Source organism: Pleurodeles waltl, chromosome 3_2 (assembly GCF_031143425.1).
Source record: "Pleurodeles waltl isolate 20211129_DDA chromosome 3_2, aPleWal1.hap1.20221129, whole genome shotgun sequence".
Lineage (NCBI taxonomy): Eukaryota > Metazoa > Chordata > Amphibia > Caudata > Salamandridae > Pleurodeles > Pleurodeles waltl.
In genome coordinates, this window is record NC_090441.1 from 152955243 (window position 1) to 152975016 (window position 19774).

Here is a 19774-nt window from a genome sequence, read left to right on the forward strand (position 1 = left end):
TTTTTGGGAGCACATGACACAAAACACGGTTCAGCCACTCTGTTCCCGTTCCCAATCCGCCAACCTTTGCGGGCTCTGGAATGCCACTCACTGTCCAGGACCCTCCTCTAGGGTGTCCTATGCTCCCCTACTCCCATGTAGCAGTTTAGTTTCTCTCACACTCTAGTAACACGTGAACTGCCAGCAGATGTGTCGGTCTGGCAGGTTTATGGTATAAAAACGAGTGTGAACCCGAGTAGCACGAACTCAGTCTATATTATTCCTAGGGCAGGAAGTATCGAGTGTTTTAAGAGGTTCCTGTTTCACCGTCTTCTTAGCCTAAAACTTTCTTTATTAACTTTGAGCCCTAAAATGGAAACGGCAATCAGCCCCCCAATGTTTAAAAATAAATCTATGTGTTTTTCAATGTGACTGAACTCTTCCCCAAAATGTGTTCGTGTGGTAATTTGAAAAAGCTTGAACTAATTTCATAGAAAACGACATGCTTGGTTTGCATAAAATGCCCACCATGTTGGAAACCCCACTAATGCACCCTCCATCCATTTACATGGACAGTTAATTGCCAATGGAACGAAGAGGAAGTTATGTGGAAGTTTAACGAGAGAAGGAACATTTGCTACGGGTAGATCATTGCTAAACCATATACTCTTTGTAATTTAGATTAAACATAGTGGTTAGTAACAGATTACAGTTTAATGGTGCATCATATTGGATAGTAGCAGCAAGATTAGAATAGATTAAAAATTGTTTGATAACGGATTATACTGGATACATTTCACATAGATCTGTGCAAAGCATTACATAATGTGTGTCCTAAAGCATTTTACCAGTTGTTTCTTTCTGTGGATGTGCGCAGCTGTGCATTACATGGCCTTGGTTAGCTGTTTGGTTTTGGAAGCATCTTTGCAGATTAGGTCCTTTTCATGCAACGTTCTCTGTGTGTGGCTGTGGTCTATTTAAAATAACTTCGAATAGTTGATAACTGAATAAGTGAGAGGATTCAGATGAGATTGAGATGTTTGGAAAAAGAACCATAGTAACACATTATACATATGTAGATTATTTTTAGTGGAAGGGTTTCGAGTTTTTTTAATAACACTTCTGCCATACACTTATGACTACTGTTGTAAATGCCTGAATAAAATGAGTTCTTGACTAAAGATAGGTGGCCACTAGTCCCAAATGAATTTGTGATATTGGATAAAGCCATATTCTTATACAATCTTGCAAAACCTCTAACTCTCCGGGTAAACATGTCTCTTTTACACCCACCCTGCGTGTATTTCTCCACCTCCTTTGGCACCACATTCCTCCTATTACCGTACTAGATGCTGCTTTCGCCACATATCAATCAGGATTTATAAATCGCTCCTAATCACCCGCTAGGTACATACTGCCCCATAACCACAACCAGGCCCCCAAGTAAAAAGAAGTGGGATCACATTATATTTTACTACTAAACATAAATGACATGTAATCCTGTCCAATATTGAGAATGGCACAGCAACCCAAAGGGCATTCTTAGAACCTGTAATAAATAAAGCCTCTGTATATCTTCTAATTGTCTTCTCTCCAGGGTGCCCCCCCCTCCCTTGGGGTGTTTCCGTGTTTTGCCACTTGGCTGCCCTTGTCGTGGAAGGCCCGTCCGCTCCACGCCAGGTTTTGCCTCCGCCTCTCCGCTCCCTCCTCTGCAGCCCAGCGCTCCTCCCTCACTCCTGCCCGGGCTTTGCCCCTCCCCGGCTCTCCTTGTTGTGCTCACTCCCCGCCATCTTGTCGCCCTGCTTTGCGCTGGGCTCGGGCTAAGGGCTGCGAGGAGGAGCCGAGGCCGCTGACTGCACCCGGGGCCGAGCGAGCGGCCCAGACATGAGCCTGGAGACCCTCCTGGAGGCAGCCATGTTCCTGGAATGGCAGGCCCAGCAGCAGCAGCGAGCACGTGGTAAGGTGGGGGCTCCGGGGGGATGGGGCAGTGCCAGTGGGGGTATGGAGGGGGCTGTGGGTGCAGCATCAGTCGACCCTCAGGTCTAGACTGAGCCCCCGCACGTGCCGGGAGTGCAGGCTGCAAGGATCTGAGTGCAGGCACTGCAGCAGTGCACTGTCGGGGCATGATTTCACTGTGTCTAGTTCTTAGGGAGGGCATCGTTTCCTTGCAACAGTGGTCTCTGTGTGAGGCAGGGAGGAGGGATTGCCCTAGACTGCCACGCTACCGTCAGAGTGAAGGTTCTACACTGCAGCAGTGCACTGGTGGTGGATATCTTAACCGTCTGTCTCATTCTTATGGGAGGGGTCTTTTCCCTGCAACAGTAGTCTCTGTATAAAGCAGGGGCCCAGAGATCGTCCTACACTGCCACGGAACCCTCAGTGTGAGAGTTCTTCACTGCAGCAGTGCACTGGTGAGGCATACTTTCACTGTGTGTCTCATTAGGGGAAGGGATCGTTTCCTTGCAGTGGCCTCTATGAGGCAGGGGACCAGAGAATGTTTTACACTGGTACGGTAACCTCAGTGTGAGAGATCTACACTGCAGCAGTGCACTGGTGAGGCATACTTTCACTGTGTGTCTTATTAGGGGAAGGGATCGTTTCCTTGCAGTGGCCTCTATGAGGCAGGGGACCAGAGAATGTTTTACACTGCTACGGTAACCTCAGTGTGAGAGATCTACACTGCAGCAGTGCACTGGTGAGGCATACGTTCACTGTGTGTCTCATTAGGGGAAGGGATCGTTTCCTTGCAGTGGCCTCTATGAGGCAGGGGACCAGAGAATGTTTTACACTGCTACGGTAACCTCAGTGTGAGAGATCTACACTGCAGCAGTGCACTGGTGAGGCATACGTTCACTGTGTGTCTCATTAGGGGAAGGGATCGTTTCCTTGCAGTGGCCTCTATGAGGCAGGGGACCAGAGAATGTTTTACACTGCTACGGTAACCTCAGTGTGAGAGATCTACACTGCAGCAGTGCACTGGTGAGGCATACGTTCACTGTGTGTCTCATTAGGGGAAGGGATCGTTTCCTTGCAGTGGCCTCTATGAGGCAGGGGACCAGAGAATGTTTTACACTGCTACGGTAACCTCAGTGGGAGGGTTCTTCACTGCAGCAGTGCACTGGTGGGGCATGTTCTCACTGTGTGTCATTCTTGGGGAAGGGGCCGTTGCTTTGCAACAGTGGTCTCTGTATGAAGCAGGAAGGAGGGATTTCCCTAAACTGCCACTGTACCGTCAGCGTTCCACACTGCAGCAGTGCACTGGTGGGGCATTCTTTCACTGTCTCGTTCTTATGGTATTTGTCGTTTCCTTGTAACAGTGGTCTCTGTATGAGGGAGGGAAGGAGGTATTGTTCTACACTGCAGTGCCACCGTACCGTCAGTCTCTTCCTGTTGCGTAGGATTGTTCTACACTGCAGCAGACATCCAGAGACCATTGTTCTACGGTGCAGTAGTGGGGCTCGTTGCAGTGCCCGCCTCATCAGAGGGTTGGGGGTCTCTCTGTAGCCCCAGTCTAATAAGGGGCATGCTCGCACGCTGCAGGCGTGGTGTTTGCATCCAATTGGAGTGACAGCTCCACTCTGCCTCCGTGTCCGCGTCATTGGGAGTGAGGACGTGTTGCACGCTGCAGCACTGGGGATGGGATGCTGCTGAATCACTAGTTCTCCCTGCTGGGCCATTGCTCATTCTGCACTACCTCCGCAGCATTGTTCCGCACTGCAGCAGCGCTTCCTGCTGCCACCCGTGCTTGCACAATGCAGTAGTGCTTCGGTGCGGTGGGGTGGATTGTTACACACTGAAGCAGTACCCTCCGCGGGCGGGGCCAGTTGTGAAACCCTGCACCGTGGATGTTCCTTCCCGCAGCACCTCCGTTGTGCCTGCCGGCGGTGGTGCTTTACGCGCCAGTCTAGGTGTACTTACAGAAAGCGCCTTAAAGCCCCTCCCCCTCCCTTAGGCACGGCTGCTGCAGTGTGGGGTCACACTGTGGCATGCAGCGCCTGGCTCCACCCGGGGTCACGTGCCGCCCGTCACGAGGCGGCCGGAATGTTGCCACGGCGGGTTGACAAGGCATTGTGACGTGCTCTGACCCCGCCCCTGCCACGTGCTCGCGGGCCCCGCCTCCTCGGCCGCCCGCTCTGCAGCCGGGGAATCCTCTCCCCGCCTCAGTCACTGCAGGTCGGGGCTGGAGCTGCGGGGCTCCGCGCCGGGGGCCCGGCCACTGCGGCGAGGCCCTCGCAGGCGGGCGGACGTGCATACCCGGGGTGTGTTTACAGCAGCGATGCACTGCTGGGCACAGGCCTGGTTCTAGGGGGTGGGCCGGGCCAACCCAAACATGACCTTTGGCCCTCCCAGTATAAGCAAAAATGCCTCCGATTTTATTTTTTCGTTTTTGTTTACCTTATCAGTCAGGGGTCAACGAGAAATCTATAGAATACATTTTTATAATGCATTGTTTTAATAATAGCTGTTTTATTTTTGTATTGATAGGGAGAACAATAACAACGTTAGATAATTTTCCCTATTTTTCTACTGTCTGAGACAAAACTTAGAGCATGCCTGTGAAAAGAAAACAGCCCAGTGATCTTAACTGCAGTGGAGAGGTGTGTGTTGGGGGAAGAGGAGATGGTGCAGTGACACCAGAGCCCAGGCTGTAGGCTACCTCCAGAGTTGTCGAAAATTGGGCACACATTGGCACCCAAACTCACCCTTGGCCCATCCAGATATAAATTCCTGGAAGCGGGCCTGACTAGGCAGATTTGGATCTGTAGCAAAGGCCCTTTCCAGTGGGGGTGCTGCCGTCAGAGACCGGTGGCTTCCTTTACCAGGACTGTGACCAGGGCAGCGCTATGTCACTGAATGATAGACATCCATAGCCAATTGATGTCCCAGTTAGATAGACATCCATAGCCAAGAGGTGTCCCAGTTAGATGACCGATGCTCCTATACAGCCAAGGGTCGGTCCGAAACAGCGCTGTTCTCAAACAGACGGACAGTGGTGGACAAAGGTCGGTGCAGTGCCACCCTCCAACAGATGTGCTCCAAAGGGCCTGTGAGGTGCTCTCAAACAGATCGCAGTGCTGCTCTTTGAAAAGTACTATTAAAGTACACATAAAAGAGATGGATGGAATGGTCGAATTGATCTTAGTAATTGGAAATTACTTGGTGCCAGATCCAGGTCCATTTTTATTTTGCAGACCATGCTGACTCAGTTTGGACCCACCCATATGCCAGTGAGCCTTGCTCCTGTTCCAGTAGACTAGCCTTTCCCAATCTGCTAAACCAGGTCCTCCCTGAACCAGAGCACAAGCAACCAAGGACATGTTTTCCCTGGTTAGGGCTCTTCAGCCAGGTACAACTTCACTCTAATGATAGTGTGCACGGACCCACATCTGGACATAACTATCCCACTAAGGGTGACACATTAAAGTATACAAAAAAGTGATGGATGGATGGAATCCATGAATTAATCTCAGCCACTGTTAATGAATTGGGGCTGCATCGCAATCCATCATTATTTTGCATACCACGCCACCTCAGTTTGGCCCCAGCCATATGCAAATCAGTCTTGACAATCCTCCAGTTGGAACAATCCACTCTGAATTGCCAAACCAGGTCTTCCCTGAACCACAAAACAGGCAACCCAGGACTGCTTTTACCCTAGTTAGAGCTCCTCAACAGATGGACATTAGTGGCCAAGGCTCTGTACAGTGACACTTTCTAAAATAGATGGAGAGTTGTGGTCAAGGCTCTGTGCAGTGCTGCTTGTGCAGACAGATGAACTAGTTAAGTGCAGATGCATTACTATAAACTATTTTATCATTTTGAAAAGTAAGAGGCACCGGCAGAAGGCATAATCAGTTCTAAAAGTGGTCGGCCACCAAGTGTGCGCGTAGACCCCTATGTGTGTACGTGCGGAGGGTACATAACGGGGATGCTTTTGCCATCAGAGTTTTCTGGAGATAAACTACGAGGCTGAAGGATATGATGTCAGTAAAGGTCACTACTGAAAGTCATGTTGCTGGTTATGTAATTTTTTTTTATTATATGTTGTTTCTTTTGGCGCATTGGGATACATTTTTTTTTTCCACACTGTATTTTTAAGTTATAGTAAATTATATCATAGTAGTATTATACTAGTTGTATGCCTGTAGTAAAAAGAGGAACTAATAAATCATGTTTAGGCATTGATATAATGAATATGTGTTTTGCTGTTGTAAAAACATAATCTGTAAAACAGTCTTTTGAAACTACTAAAATAGAACTAAGAATGGGACCTAACTGCAGTTGTGAAACCTAATTCAGAAGTACGGTGGCATCCTCCCCATCAAACGGGTTTGAGAACACAGATTAGTAGCTGCACCTGTAATAAATCTATAAATAATATATTTTAAAAAGCTTTTGATACAGATGTAAAGATCTAAGCCACAATTCAGTGTTGTACATTATGGTATAAACATGGCAAAAGGTTTATAGTGAGTGCCAGAGCAGTGATTTGACCAGGTGGAAAGCAGTTATGAAGCTCCCTGTCTCTGTCAGTGCTTCCCTCAGGAACAGATGGACAGCAATGGACAAGGGCCTTTCTAGTGCGGTGCTGCTTCTTCACACATAAAGAGACCCACAGCCAAGGGACTGCAGCACAGTGTTTCAGTTGTGGAAGCCTAAAAATGAAGAAACACACAGCAGTAACATTCATAGAGGAACTTTATCGTCAGTAGGTGCGAGGGGCCAAGTACCAATCCGGACCAGCTCAAAATAAGGAAGTTGACATATGCTTTATAAATTACACTACCTATTGCACAAATGATACAAAGCCAATGAGAGCCAGTTGCCTGGGGAAACTGTAAGTTTTTTTAAATTGTTTATCAAGGTTAGTAATCAGAATACAACGTAGCTATACATGGGCACTGATTGATGCAATCAGCAAATGAAGCACGGCAGCAGTTTTGCCGGGCGCACTTTGAAATGCTGTCATTTCTCAAGATCTTTTGGTTGCATCAAGGGCTAACAAAATTCAGCTGCAGACCAGCAGGCTTCTATTCGTTCTGCAGGCTTCCTATTGAGTGCCACAAAATGGAACCTGAAACAAAATGGATTCCACACTCTTAAGTCACTGTTGATTATCCTTGGTCAGCGGTCTATTTGTTGCAGTGTGGGTTTGAGCAACAGGAGAGGGCCCTGGCAAAGGCCTGCTTGGTGGATGCACTTAAGTATTGAAGAATCTCTTACACTAAGAGATAGGCATTTCTAGTCAATTGTCTTTCTTTTGCAGTTCTCTTACTGACAATCAGCCATCTTGGGTCAAAATTCTGATTAGTGAGGTGCTGGATTCCTAATCCATGGCCCATATTCTGCATCCCCCCTTCCACTGAACGGTGGGTCTCACAAGCCAAAACCCAGGTACTACAGGGTTGCTGTGGTTGGCTGATGGCATTCTAAGTTAGTGGTGTCCTTGATGCACTACACTAAACAGTTTAGAACAATGCCACTTCCACTCTCTGCTGTATATCGTAATGCAAGTTACAAGTCTAGTTCTCTCACTAACTGATGGGCATTCCAACAGAAGTCCTGTCTGGTGCAGTGCTTTGGCATCCATAGGCCGTGTCCTTCTCAGTGCAGTCTGCCTTTACTGACCGCATGAGGGCAGTACTGATCTAGATGGTAGATGGGCATCACAAAAGTGATGCCCAACGTATTCATTAACCGCTATGTGGTGCTACTATGTGCTGGAATCCTTTTCTTGAAAGATATGATGACTTTGCAAGCAATGGCCTGACTGGAACACAACAGTTAACTGTTAACTCACAGTCACTGTCTTATGTGGTGTGTGTTCACTGTCGAGTGGCAATTAGAAAAACAAGCATTGGGGAAGCCAGTAAGTTTGATTTCAATGTACTAATGGATGCAGGGTTAGCAGATCACATTGACAGGGAGCCAACGGACGCAGACGGAAAGCGTTATAGTTGTCGAGTAGTCCAGAATGCTGTAGGTGTCAAATAGTCCAGCATGCCGCTCAAAGCAAACAGTGGAATGGGAATGGAAGGGTGCAGCCCAACCACCAGTAGCATTAGGTGAGAGGTGAATAAATAGCCCACTGGGGTGAGCCAAGATGTGATAGACAAATTGTGCAGCCAATGACTAAGAGAGGTTGGACGAAGAAAGCCAGTGCTTGAAAGGGGCGGATCCAAAGCTCACTGTTAGCAACATGTGTTTTGATAGACTGCACTGCGAATGAAACTTAATGGGTGCAATTGACACCCGCTCTACTGAATTTGTACTTGATTGCCTATTGGTAGGTATACTTGACACGTTAGTTTGGATCTTGTAGCAGTCATTGTTTTGTGGTTTATCATAGGAAACACGTGCCTAGTTTTTTTCTTCTTTACTGGCTTTCTGGGCCAAAAGCATAGTATGTTCCACCATGTTACAGGTGCTCAATTCTTCAAACTATAACCCACAATCATTTGCAAAACCAGTGGGTTTGGATTTGTCTACCAGCATTTTGTCAATACTTGTTTTGTCATAGTTTTTGTAAGCAATATAAAAAATACTGCTGCAGCTACTAGTTGCTTGTCAATAGTAGAGAAAAAAAAGTCTAAAAGCAAATACATGTGTTTCCTAAAAAAAAAAAAAAAACATATTGCCATGGTAGCTAGTACTTGGCACTGAACAGAACTATTTTGTGTGTGTTTACGCTCTTGTGAAAGAGCAGATTATCATCACTCACTCTGAAAATATGTATGCTGCAGTCTGCAGAAGAGCAACGTGAATGGCAACAGACCAATGGATGAAGTAGGCTGTCTGAAAGCCTGTATAAGATTATTACAGGTATTTAATTTTAGCAGAATTAAAAGGTTTTGGCTAACACCTGGGTGATGTGACCCTCGATGTTTCTGCTACTTAAAGAGAACAATTTCTGCCACTTTTCAATTACATTTCAGTCCCTCTGGTCCTCAAATTTTAAGGAGATCGTAATTTTTACGTCCAGCGTACCAGCGCGCAAGCACTGCTTTTCCGACGTGTTATCTATTTGGGCTTTTAGCCACGCCAATCACTATAGCTCCCTCATAGGCTTGTCTTTCAAAAATCCTTTGTTAGCATTGGTGAATGTTTTATGTTTGTCCCTCCTTGGGGGCAATTTTGTTATCGCCTTGGACATCAACCCAGTCACATGGCTAATTGCACTTTTGCCAATATGTTTGACTTCTTTTTCCTTTTCTGTGTCTCCTTCATGCCCATGGGGTGGTGCAGTCGACTTGCTTAAGTGAAACTGTATTACTTTTCATTTTCAATTTATGTGGCAAGAAAAGTCCGGTTAGGAGTTTACAACGCTAATAGCTCTAACTTGAGCAAAAGCATGACACTTTGCATTGCAAATGCTTGTTTTTTATTTGGCTCTCTTTGATCTTTTGTTGTTGTCGTCATAGAAGCTGCAAATGGCAACAGGCACAGGGTATTTTCTGCATGTTGCTTGAGGAAATAGGAAATGCAGTTTAATTTAGGGGCTGGTGATTCGGAATACCTCAGAAAGGTACTTTTGCAGAGCATAGGTTAAGACAGCAAGGAAATTAAAGAGAGTGGGCAAGAACCACATACATGGAAGGCAGTCCCTGGGATGAGGCAAAGATTGAATTTCAACATTAGAGCGGATCAGGACTAAGCTAAATACAAAAGGGTCACAGAAACTTGACACGTCCTAATGGAGATTCAAAACACATCCTCAGAGACGACGAGCATTGAACAGCAGAGGCAAGCACGGATCTCTTAAAAATAGATAGTGGTAGGTATTTGCTTTCCAAAGAGGCTCGTTCATGAGCCACACAATAAATTCCATGATCTTAGGAGGGCTATTAGACCACAGTTCATAGGCAAGGCATCATGAAGGGGGTAATTTTGGATATGAACTGTCATTATTGGCTGAAAATTGTGAGGGCTTGTAATAAAACTGAGTGCATTCGTTAATGAGTGTTCATCTAAGGTGTATCAAGTTAAACTTGGGTCACAAATTAGAGGAACAAGGCAGCGTTAACCTCAGCAAGCCAGTGCTGGGACAAGATAAAGGCACAAGATTCCAGGAGGGCAAGCATAGCACAAACTGCAAGTGGTTGCCCCAGATCCACAAGGCAGAGTGCAATGCCCAAAACTGATACTTCTTGGCTCCAGGATGCCCAAAACTGATACCTCTTGGCTCCAGGATGCCCAAAACTGATACCTCTTGGCTCCAGGATGCCCAAAGCTGATACCTCTTGGCTCCAGGATGCCCAAAGCTGATACCTCTTGGCTCCAGGATGCCCAAAGCTGATACCTCTTGGCTCCAGGATGCCCAAAGCTGATACCTCTTGGCTCCAGGATGCCCAAAACTGATACCTCTTGGCTCCAGGATGCCCAAAACTGATACCTCTTGGCTCCAGGATGCCCAAAGCTGATACCTCTTGGCTCCTACGCTGTAATGTGGGCTAGAGATTTACTTTCATAAGGAGATCTCAACAGACATCAGCTTGGTAATGAAGCACACTTCTCGGATTTATAAAATCTCTGTAATCCAAAAAAAACAAGCATTTGCAATGCAACGGGTCTCGCGTTTACTCGAGTTAAAGCTATTAGCTTTGTAAACTCTTAAGCAGACTTTTCTTGCCACATAAACTGAAAAGTAAAACAATTTCACATAAGCGAACTGACAGCCACCATGAGTGCAAAGCAAACACACAAAAGGAAACAGAACTTCGCTCACAGTGAAAGTCCAGTTATCCATGTAACCAGCAAAAGTCCAGTTATCCATGTAACCTGCAAAAGTGCAATTATCCATGTTACTTGCAAAAGTGCATTTATCCACGTAACAGGGTCGATGTCATGCAAAGCGCTCTACTACTGCCCAGCGAGATCGCACTACATACGAAATAAAGAGAAAAAATAGTGCAGAAACCATACTGAAAACATGGAGCCTCATATGTTCTCAGTAGTTTAACCTGTGCGCTCGAGGCAGGCTAAACACCAGAAGAGGCATGACCTAGGCATGCCTTTCACTAATTAAATCAAGCTAATTTAAAAAGGTAAGCCCACGAACCAACCAAACTGATTGGCTTGATATGGGCATGGTTACAAGCCCACAGAGAGATTACACCAGGGACGGAGCGATATGCGCTCAAACCTAAAACAATGTCATACCCGGAACCCCAGGACTGAGCCAGAAACCAGTCTGCTGTATTTACAGTAGCCAGTATTATTAAAGTAACCTCCTGCCAGTAACCGTCTTGTGATCCGTAAGCTACGGTCAGTCATGACCATCATGGCTCGACCTGCGTGTCTGAGGAGAGCAGTAGACGAACGGCGCAGATGGATAACCTCTTAGCTGGAAGAAGACACCATCTTCTTCTACATTTGACCACATTGTAGCCGTCTTCTGCTTCTAAGAATTTGCTTGTGACAAATCACGCACTCCCTGCTCACCTTGCTCAGTTTGTGTTCTGTCTAGATACGGCTGGTGAAGTTATGCCATGGTGGAAACAAATTATTTGTATATGGAGGACTAGTAGTAGAATGGAAGTGGAGAAAACTCGGATATCAACAGAGCAGGGCAAGGAAGAGACTGCCATTGAATGATGCTAAGAAAGTGTCTAGTGTAAAGATTGAAAACTTCATATTCACCCGGCCCATGTCCTCAAAGAAAGAACCAGCTTGGTCTTGTCATCATCACGTCTTTGCAGGACATTAGTAACCATCGTCAGTATTTCTGACATTGAATTGTGAAACGCATACAAGGCGTGGCCTGCCTTATGCAGGAAGTGACGGTGGACGCTCCCACAGCCACCGGCCACTGAAGTAGCTTTTTCAGAGAGTGTGTAATCGGCCAGTGGGCTCTCTGGTCCTAAGAGCAACTGAGCAGTCTGTACACGGAATTGTCGCCAAAACCCCCGGTGTTTGAGAGATGAGGCTGCGGAGGCGTGTGACGTGGCCTTGATTAGATCATGGAATCTGCTCAGATGGTAAATAGAGGATGGCACATGTGTCCTTGATAGACCTTCTGCTCCCTACTGACTACATAATTTCTCCTCGTCTAGACATCTGCGCAGGTTTTAATACAGATTTGTCTGAGAAATTTGTTCTTATTTTTAAAAATGTTATTGCTCTACCGTTGCTAATTAAACCAAACCAGGATGACCGCCTTTTTTGAGGGCTGAGTCTGACTGAGATAGAAGAGGTTGCACAACTGGAACAAACAGAACAAGTCTGGTACTAGCCCGGTCCGGTCAAAGCTCGCGAGAGGGCAAAGACTTGAGCTATTTGCATCAAAGACCGGCTTGGTGATGAATGTTGATGCAGCCCTGCCAAGTATCCCAGGTTCATGCGCGCTGTGCTGTGCTGCTCCGGTCCAGGTTTTGTCTTTGTATTCTGGGACTTGTAGTCTTGTTTATCCCATTGTAAAATAAGACTACATGTCCCAGAATTCAAAGGAAAAAATCTGGACTGCCGCAGCACATCACGCATAGGAAACTTGGCAGATATGTTGATGGTGATATGGGTCGCTCACTCTGCTGCATTTGGTAAGATATACTACTATCTGGAGATGGTGAGACAGTGCATTGTGCTCAAGGCTTTTGAGACTGAGCCGTCCTGACGGATTCGTCGTTATTATGCAATCAATACATGATTGTGCCAGAAATACTGTTCTGGTCAGGCTGGTGTGTAAAAGTATCCACAGTGTCATATTTGGAAAAAGGGATAGGAGTTTTGAAGAATATTTGGAGTCCTTTCCCTTTTGACACTTATTCCCAGCTAAGTTATAAATAACAAAACTTTTATCAGCAAAATGCTTCTTTTAACCAGAGCCTTGCCTCGACTGGCAGTTTGGTGTGAGAGGTTTTCCTGATTTTTCTCTTTAACACAGCCCACACATTCTGGCTTCTCGCTCACTGCCCCTGAAACCACTTACTGGCAATGTGTTGCCTTCGGTTTCTCTTTCTTGTACATGTAAAATGTTTTTTTTTTTTCATTTGGTGAACTGCAGTGAACCGTAGTTCAAAAATCAATCTCATCTCCCCGAGGTGGCATGTGCTTGCTGTATGAAGTGGAACAGAAGGGTGTGGTGAGCCATAAGTCGTCCTTGTTAGGGGAAAACTCGAAGTTGAGCAGCACCACATGGCTTCACATGCGGAACCAAAATAAGGCAGGCCCAGGGCCTCGCCTGCGCCTTTCCAGCTTAGCGGTACACCGTGACCTCCACTTCATAAACACACGAGTCAGGAATTTACAGCGTTTCTAGGCAGATACCAGTGATTCCTCAGTGTTATTTACAGATTTATAGTGGGGGAAGAGAACAGAGGTGTGGAAAAATGTTACTGGAACATTAGTAAACAGGCGAATAAAGTGAGAGACTGAGGTTTCTAGCTATGCTTTGACTGGAGGTACTATTTTCAGGCACTTTCATGCCCGATCTCCAGGACCCGGGTGAATCGAGGGCAGTCAGGCAGTCTGTGACAAGGATTGCAGCTGTTTTAGGAAACCCCGGAAGCAGATTCCACTGCGTGCTCGCCGAACTGCCAAAAACCTAACACCTCGTTAGCTTTGGACGTGTAGGTGGTAGAGACGTCAGGCATTCAAGGCTTACTCCTGGGGTAAGGGGTGGGTAGAACGCCTCGATCAGGCTGCGCAACTATCACTTGCAATAAATAGAATTTCCTAACAGTGTAATAGACAAATCTTTATAAAGCTAATATGAACAGTAATTTAACGATGTTTATACAATTAACGTTATCTTCTGACTGTATTTCTTGGGGGCCTTTGTAATGAACTGTGGTCTAAACTCAAGGACTTCATACATCAGGGTGGGGTCCATCTTCAAGCGAAACAGAGTGCATGCTTGTTAAGTGTTCACTTTGTGCACAGTTCTCTACCTGACGGTCTTTTGTAGTTGGTCTTGGAGAGGTCGCTGAGGACCACACAAGGGGACCGCTCTGCCAGGCATGGTCACTGCTGGTCACAGGATGGTAAAGCCAGTGTCCAGGGCTGCGTGGGAGGACGGGAAGCACCAGTGGTGAATGCACACACCCCTCTGATGAGCCAACCATCCATGTGTTGAAGGCAAAAGCAGCAGCTCCAAGAGAAGGCCCATGGGTGTCGCACTGTCATTTGTCCCTTGACTAAGTATGGCAACACAAGCCTCTCACAGTCATCAGGCCAGGGAACATGGGCCCTGTGTGGACCATTGGATGAAGAGAGGTGATTGTGCAGGTTCCAGGCCCACGGGCCCCATGTGGTCTTTTGGGTGCAGAGAGAGATTTGTAATATTCATGGTCGTGGCACATGGGCGTCGTGTGATCAGTAGGTGCAGTGGGAGATGTAACTTAGCAGGAACATGGGCCTTGTCTGATCCCTGAGTACAGAGAGAGATGTGATGATGCAGGGTCCAGGCACATGTTGTCCTGTGATTATTCGGTGCAGGTCAGTTCTTGCCCAGGTCACAAGATAAAGCATGATAGCTCTGGGGCCTACTAAAGAAGAACGTGGATCTGTCTGAGCAGCAGCTGATTTTGCAGGCTTGGTGGGTTCGGTCTCTTCACAGCAAGGAGCTAGGGCTGAACCTGTAGTTTCCTTGCAATGTAATGCTCACCCTCAGAAGCAAGATCACCCACCCCTCAATCTCTGGCCCTCTCATTTCTCAACACTGGTATTAAGAGCTAGAAGTAAAAGACAAACACCAAATACACTGAAGGAGCAAGCTTCTTTTTGTTTCTGGGGGTAGCTGGACCACACCGGCTGTCTAATCAGATTGAACCTGTAACATCTGGGGAACCACTGAACTCCAGGCGCGTTTCTCTGTGTGTGCCGCATCTCTTTCGTACCTACTTTTGGGTGAAGCTGCCCTCTAGACATTGTGTATTCCAAGTCAGGCAGTCCTCCCAAGGGCACAAAGTGAAGAATGCGGGGGATGGCCTATCAGTCAAGTCTTTCTGTAATTGCTGTGCCCTTGGCCTGCCTTCCAGGTTGTAGTAGCGTTTCTGTATGAATAGCTCACATTGAAACTTGGTTGAACTGGTTCATTTTTAGCCTTTGCAACAAAAAAAAAGTCCTTCTTCAGTAGAATAATGGTAGCTAGACAGCACAATTGGCTCCGCAAATTATTCACAAGAGGACATGCAGGGAGAGGGACGACTGCCAACGCTGCAGCTCACTGTGAGGAGACCCTGCAATCTTAGCAGCTAGACTCGCACAAGGGGGAGAGGGCGGCGTCAGTAGGGACACCTTTCCTCGTGTTAGCGACCAACACTCCACATACTAACAAGGGGGATGAGAGGTGCCAGCTATGACTTATTACATAGATTTACCAGGGAGCCAGTAGGCAAAAAGATGCATCCTCAGCCACCAGTACTGTTATGACTGTTGTGGGTGGATAGCAGTCACCCACATAGAAAAAAGTACTACTTGGGGGTGGACCCCAATACCCGACAGAGTCTCGTACTTTGCTGGTGAGCAGCATGCCGTAATCTCGTAGGACATTTGTTGCAAGTGAATCAAAGCACCCGAACAATAAAATAAGACGTTTTGTGATGATGACACTGCATCTTCGACCCTGCACCTTCGTTGTAGTAACTGAGATGTAAGTGAGGACTGGCAGTAGTTTGCATGAACTCTGCAGAGCAGTAACAGATCTCTGGCAAAGTAAGGGGGGCCTGAATCCTTCCACTCTGGTAACGCAGAGCCTCCTGTCACCCGTTGTTACATCCTACAGACCAAAAGGAAATCATTCTTTTTTTTACCTCACTGTAGCCCACATCCGTTTAACCAAACAGCCTCAGTGGAGGCTTCGGCGTGGCTGGTAGCCCATGCATGAGTACTGACAATTTATTATGGATTTGGGGGCAAGAAGGATTACGGATTGTCAGGGGAAGATGGAACAACATTCTGCACAGGTAGTCTTTTAGCGAAGGAGGATGGAGTAGCAGCCTGGACAGGAGAAGTAGCCCTGTATGCCATGTATAGGTTCACTCATGATTCCTCCTCCGAGCTGCGTTCTAGACGGTATGAAAGATGGTATAAAAGATTATTGATACTCCGTTAGGGAGCATGTCTCTGTTTACTGCATTCTTAAATATTTGGACCAGAAAGAATCTGAGATGGATGGAGATGGCATGACACGTAGGTATATCGTGGTGACGTCATCTACGATTGTGGGCTCCTGGGTGGTTCATAGGGAGATGAAGCGGACCAGTGAAGTACAATTTTTCAACACAACACGCGGTAACAAGGTGTTCAGTTGAGGATAAAGTCTGCAGGAAGTACTGGTGAGCCTGGTGCCCAGAGCAGCTGTTGAAGATCCACATGTAAGAGGGGGTTCTTGGGGTTTGCTTTAACAGGGGGCGCGGGGTAGACCTCTCAGGCTGAGGGAGAGGGTGATTAAATGCACGGTGGCAAAGCGGGCAAAAAACTGGACTCTGAAATTGGCGCAAGGGACCTAAGGATAGAAAGCTAGTGTTCTGTGGCAGTGAAGGGTAGGTACCAGTTTGTGAAAGAAGGTGAAATGTTTTTCTTGGGAAGGAAGGTCGGCAGTTACCATTATCAAGAACTGTGGGTGAAGGATAGTCTTAATTATTGTTTTTGCAGAAATAATTGTAAGGTGATGTTTAATCCACTGAAAACTGTTGGTGAGTTGTTTGTCACTTGGAATTGTACCTATGCGATGCTGAATGAAAGACGATTATAATGTCTATGTCAATAACACAAAATGTAGTGGAAACGTGCGCATTATTGCAATTTCATAGCGCTCTAAAGAGAATACACCTTTTGAGTAATGTTAGGTGATGGTGAAGCGGGCACAAGCCTAGCTAGATGCGTGGCAGGAAGACCTCAATGACATACGACAGGAGTAACCCGCTAGATGGAGGTGACCCAGGGAAGCGCTATACCTGTGATATCAGGAGTAGATCTTTTTATTAGGCCTTGGGACAACCCCATCACATTTTGGAGGGTGGGTCCAGAGGCTGACAAAAGCAGGAGAGATGTTTGCTGTAGCCTGTAATGAGGAGTTTTAAGACTGGGAAAAGCTTTTTTCAGGACGTGCACACTTCAGAAGGGTGACTGGTAAGGTGCTAGTGACTGTTGTCCTTGAGATCCTCTGAGCCTGACTACTCAGGAAGATTTTGGAGAAGAGGAAGGAGAATGGATGATAATGGAGAGGACGGGGTGGTGTTTGATCAGTGGGATGAAAACAGATGAAGCGAGGTGAAGTTTTTGTGAGTATGGGGTTGTTGAAGAACACAGTGAGGTTCTGTAGCATAAACAGCAAGAAACGTTTCACGAGGGATGACAGAAAGGGTTGCAGAAAGGATGATGTCTAACGTTGGAAAGAATTGTGAGGGCAGAATGAAGGGGTGGGCAGGAGAGAGGAAGGGAAGGTTGTAGAGGTGGTTTGGATGGATTAGGTGTTTGAAGAGAAGGGCACACAGTCATTGGCTCTTAGGCAAGACAAAGTGGATTGCAACAAAGCGAGAAGAAGGTTGTGAGTAGTTCTCATTGATGGATGCAAAGGTGTAATTGATACCGGTTTAAAGCGCTGTATCCAGGTTGAAAAGAGAGAGAAGGGAGGATCTCCAAGGAAAATGTTTTTGAAGTGGGAAGTTTTGGAGTACGTGCTTTACAGACTTGAAGTAATTGGTGGACATGACTAGGGTAGAGGTCTGGGAGGTTCAGGGTGGTGGAGTGTTTTTATATCAGGCTGGAGCTAAATAGTGTTAGCTGGAGTGGGGTTTATGGCAGGCCCATGCAAGTGGAGGTGAGTGCTCCGTTTTAAAGGGTATCCTGTCAGCAGGTAAGGGCAGACATTGGGATTTGGTAAAGATTTGGGACAGAGAGTGTCTCATTTCTGGAGCTCCTGCCAATTACTGATGGAGTCAAGAGTTGTTATGTTGGTACAGAGAACTTATAAAGCGCACATTCACCATCGGTCTCTTGGTGCTACCTAACCCACTTATTTGAAGGTCATAAAACAACTCAATTCGATCCCATATGCTTATTTAAAAAGCTAAGTCTTCATACTTTTCCTAAAGGAAAGGGTATCCATCACATGTCGGGTTGACCTCTGGAGGCGCTTAACACTAGTGGCTATACCCAAAAAACTTCAACCTCAAGATCTGCTCTTCCTGTATTGCTGGGCAGTTAATGGATTTGCGTATGTTGACCTCAGGTTGCGTAACGGAACACATTTGATCATTCTGTCTGAAACAAATTACGAAGGAAATCTTAGTGGGCTATGCCTAAGGCTGCGTCAAGAGCGCCCCATGTTAAGTCTGTGAGTGGTGATGGAGGAGAATGTCAGGGGTGAAGGAGTAGTGTAAGCTGGCGGATGTGATCAAGAGAAGTGCCACTGATGTGGGCTCAAGGAAGTAAACTGTCTTTTTCAGGAGGAAATCCACCCTTTCTCTGCAGTGAGAGACTTGGGTAGAGATTGTGTGGTCAGTGTAGGGGGGACCCAAGTGCCACAGTTATTGGGCTTGATCCAGGTTTGTGATGGCGATATCATGCTTGCAAGAGTAGGAATCAATGTGGTCATTGTAGTGCTGCATGTAGATCTGGAGTTCTTTAGGCACAATGGGAGGGTCCTTGGTGACGTAATCTATGAAGGTGCAGGACTGAGAGGTGGGAGTGTGGAAGTTTCTGTAGATGATCCTCTTGGTGTAGGATGGTAACCAGATATAGGTCAAATTGAAGGGTGTTGTTAACGGAAAGATGTGTGAGGTCGGTAGGCTGGTGAGCTGAGGGGATACACAAGCGCGATGAGGGTGAAGAGGAGTTTGTGTGGCATATGTTGCGTAGGTGAATTGAGTTAGGGGTGATGTGGTAGAGCATGTGTGATTGGTTTTGGGTGGGTGGTTGTGTTCTAGTGTATAGGATAGGGTGACCAGATTTTGAGCACCAACAACTGGGACATTTTGCAAAAATAGAAGAGAGACTACATTTTTTACATCAACGGAGCATAGCAAAATGACCGCTCTCATCAACATTGGAACGCAAAAGAGGCACTAAAAAATGAATAAAATGTTAATTTTTAAAACCAGCAATATACCTGTTAATTAAATTGCTTACTTATAACAACTATCATTTACTCCTGCTTTAGAACACCTAAAAAAATGCCTCTTTATTTTCTGTCGACCTGGGCTGGTGTGGCATTATGGCCTTGACCATCGAATGGGCTGAAATAGGGCTGCCAGGTGTGTGGATGGATGTAGTGTTTATTCGAGTGGACAAATCTTCCTCACAGAGGCACCGTGACCATGCAAGTGCAGCACCCTCAATTGATGATTCGGACACGGGGTGTAGTATTGAACCAAAGTGCGGGAGGGTCAGACTTATCTCCGTCGCGTCTGTCGTTCCTCCGCTGACCTCGCCTGCAGGCGTGCTTTATAACATGACCCCACGTGACCTGGGGTCGATAACATTGTTGCACATCAGTGGGGGGAACTAACCATCCTCCCCCCAGTTTCTGAACGTATTCATGGTAGTGTCCGCGACTGGCGTGACAGTACAGATGGATCGGGTGCAGCTCTGAGCACTACTGCCCTGGGGAGCTGTTTCTTGTGGTGTGCGCTGGCAGATTGCTAGTGGGGGGGTGGAGAGCGGGTTGTTACTTCTGCTAACGCCGTTCGGGATCATTAAGCACGCTTGAATGGGGGGTCAGAAGGGGACACTAGTCTTTCTTTAATGTTTTAGGTTACAGCGTTCGCTTTAAGTAACAGAGAGCCGCCATATGTGTATTCTTGGAAGAGAAGAGGAACGAGGAAAGCGCTCCGAGGCGGGGCTGAAGGTAGGA

General features: G+C 46.7%; 1 protein-coding gene across 2 annotated transcripts in view; it reads left to right on the forward strand.

Annotated features, from left to right (window-relative positions):
• Nucleotides 1-1722: 1722 nt before the first annotated feature.
• The window catches only part of MNT (MAX network transcriptional repressor), a 145723-nt gene continuing 127671 nt past the window's right edge, over nucleotides 1723-19774 (forward strand). Inside the window, exon 1 of one of the 2 annotated variants that reach the window (XM_069227023.1) lies at nucleotides 1723-1936. In XM_069227023.1, coding sequence (XP_069083124.1) covers nucleotides 1864-1936 — 73 coding nt within the window. In that variant the 5' untranslated portion in view covers nucleotides 1723-1863. The remainder of the gene's footprint in view (nucleotides 1937-19774) is intronic. The other variant, XM_069227021.1, reaches the window with a different exon arrangement.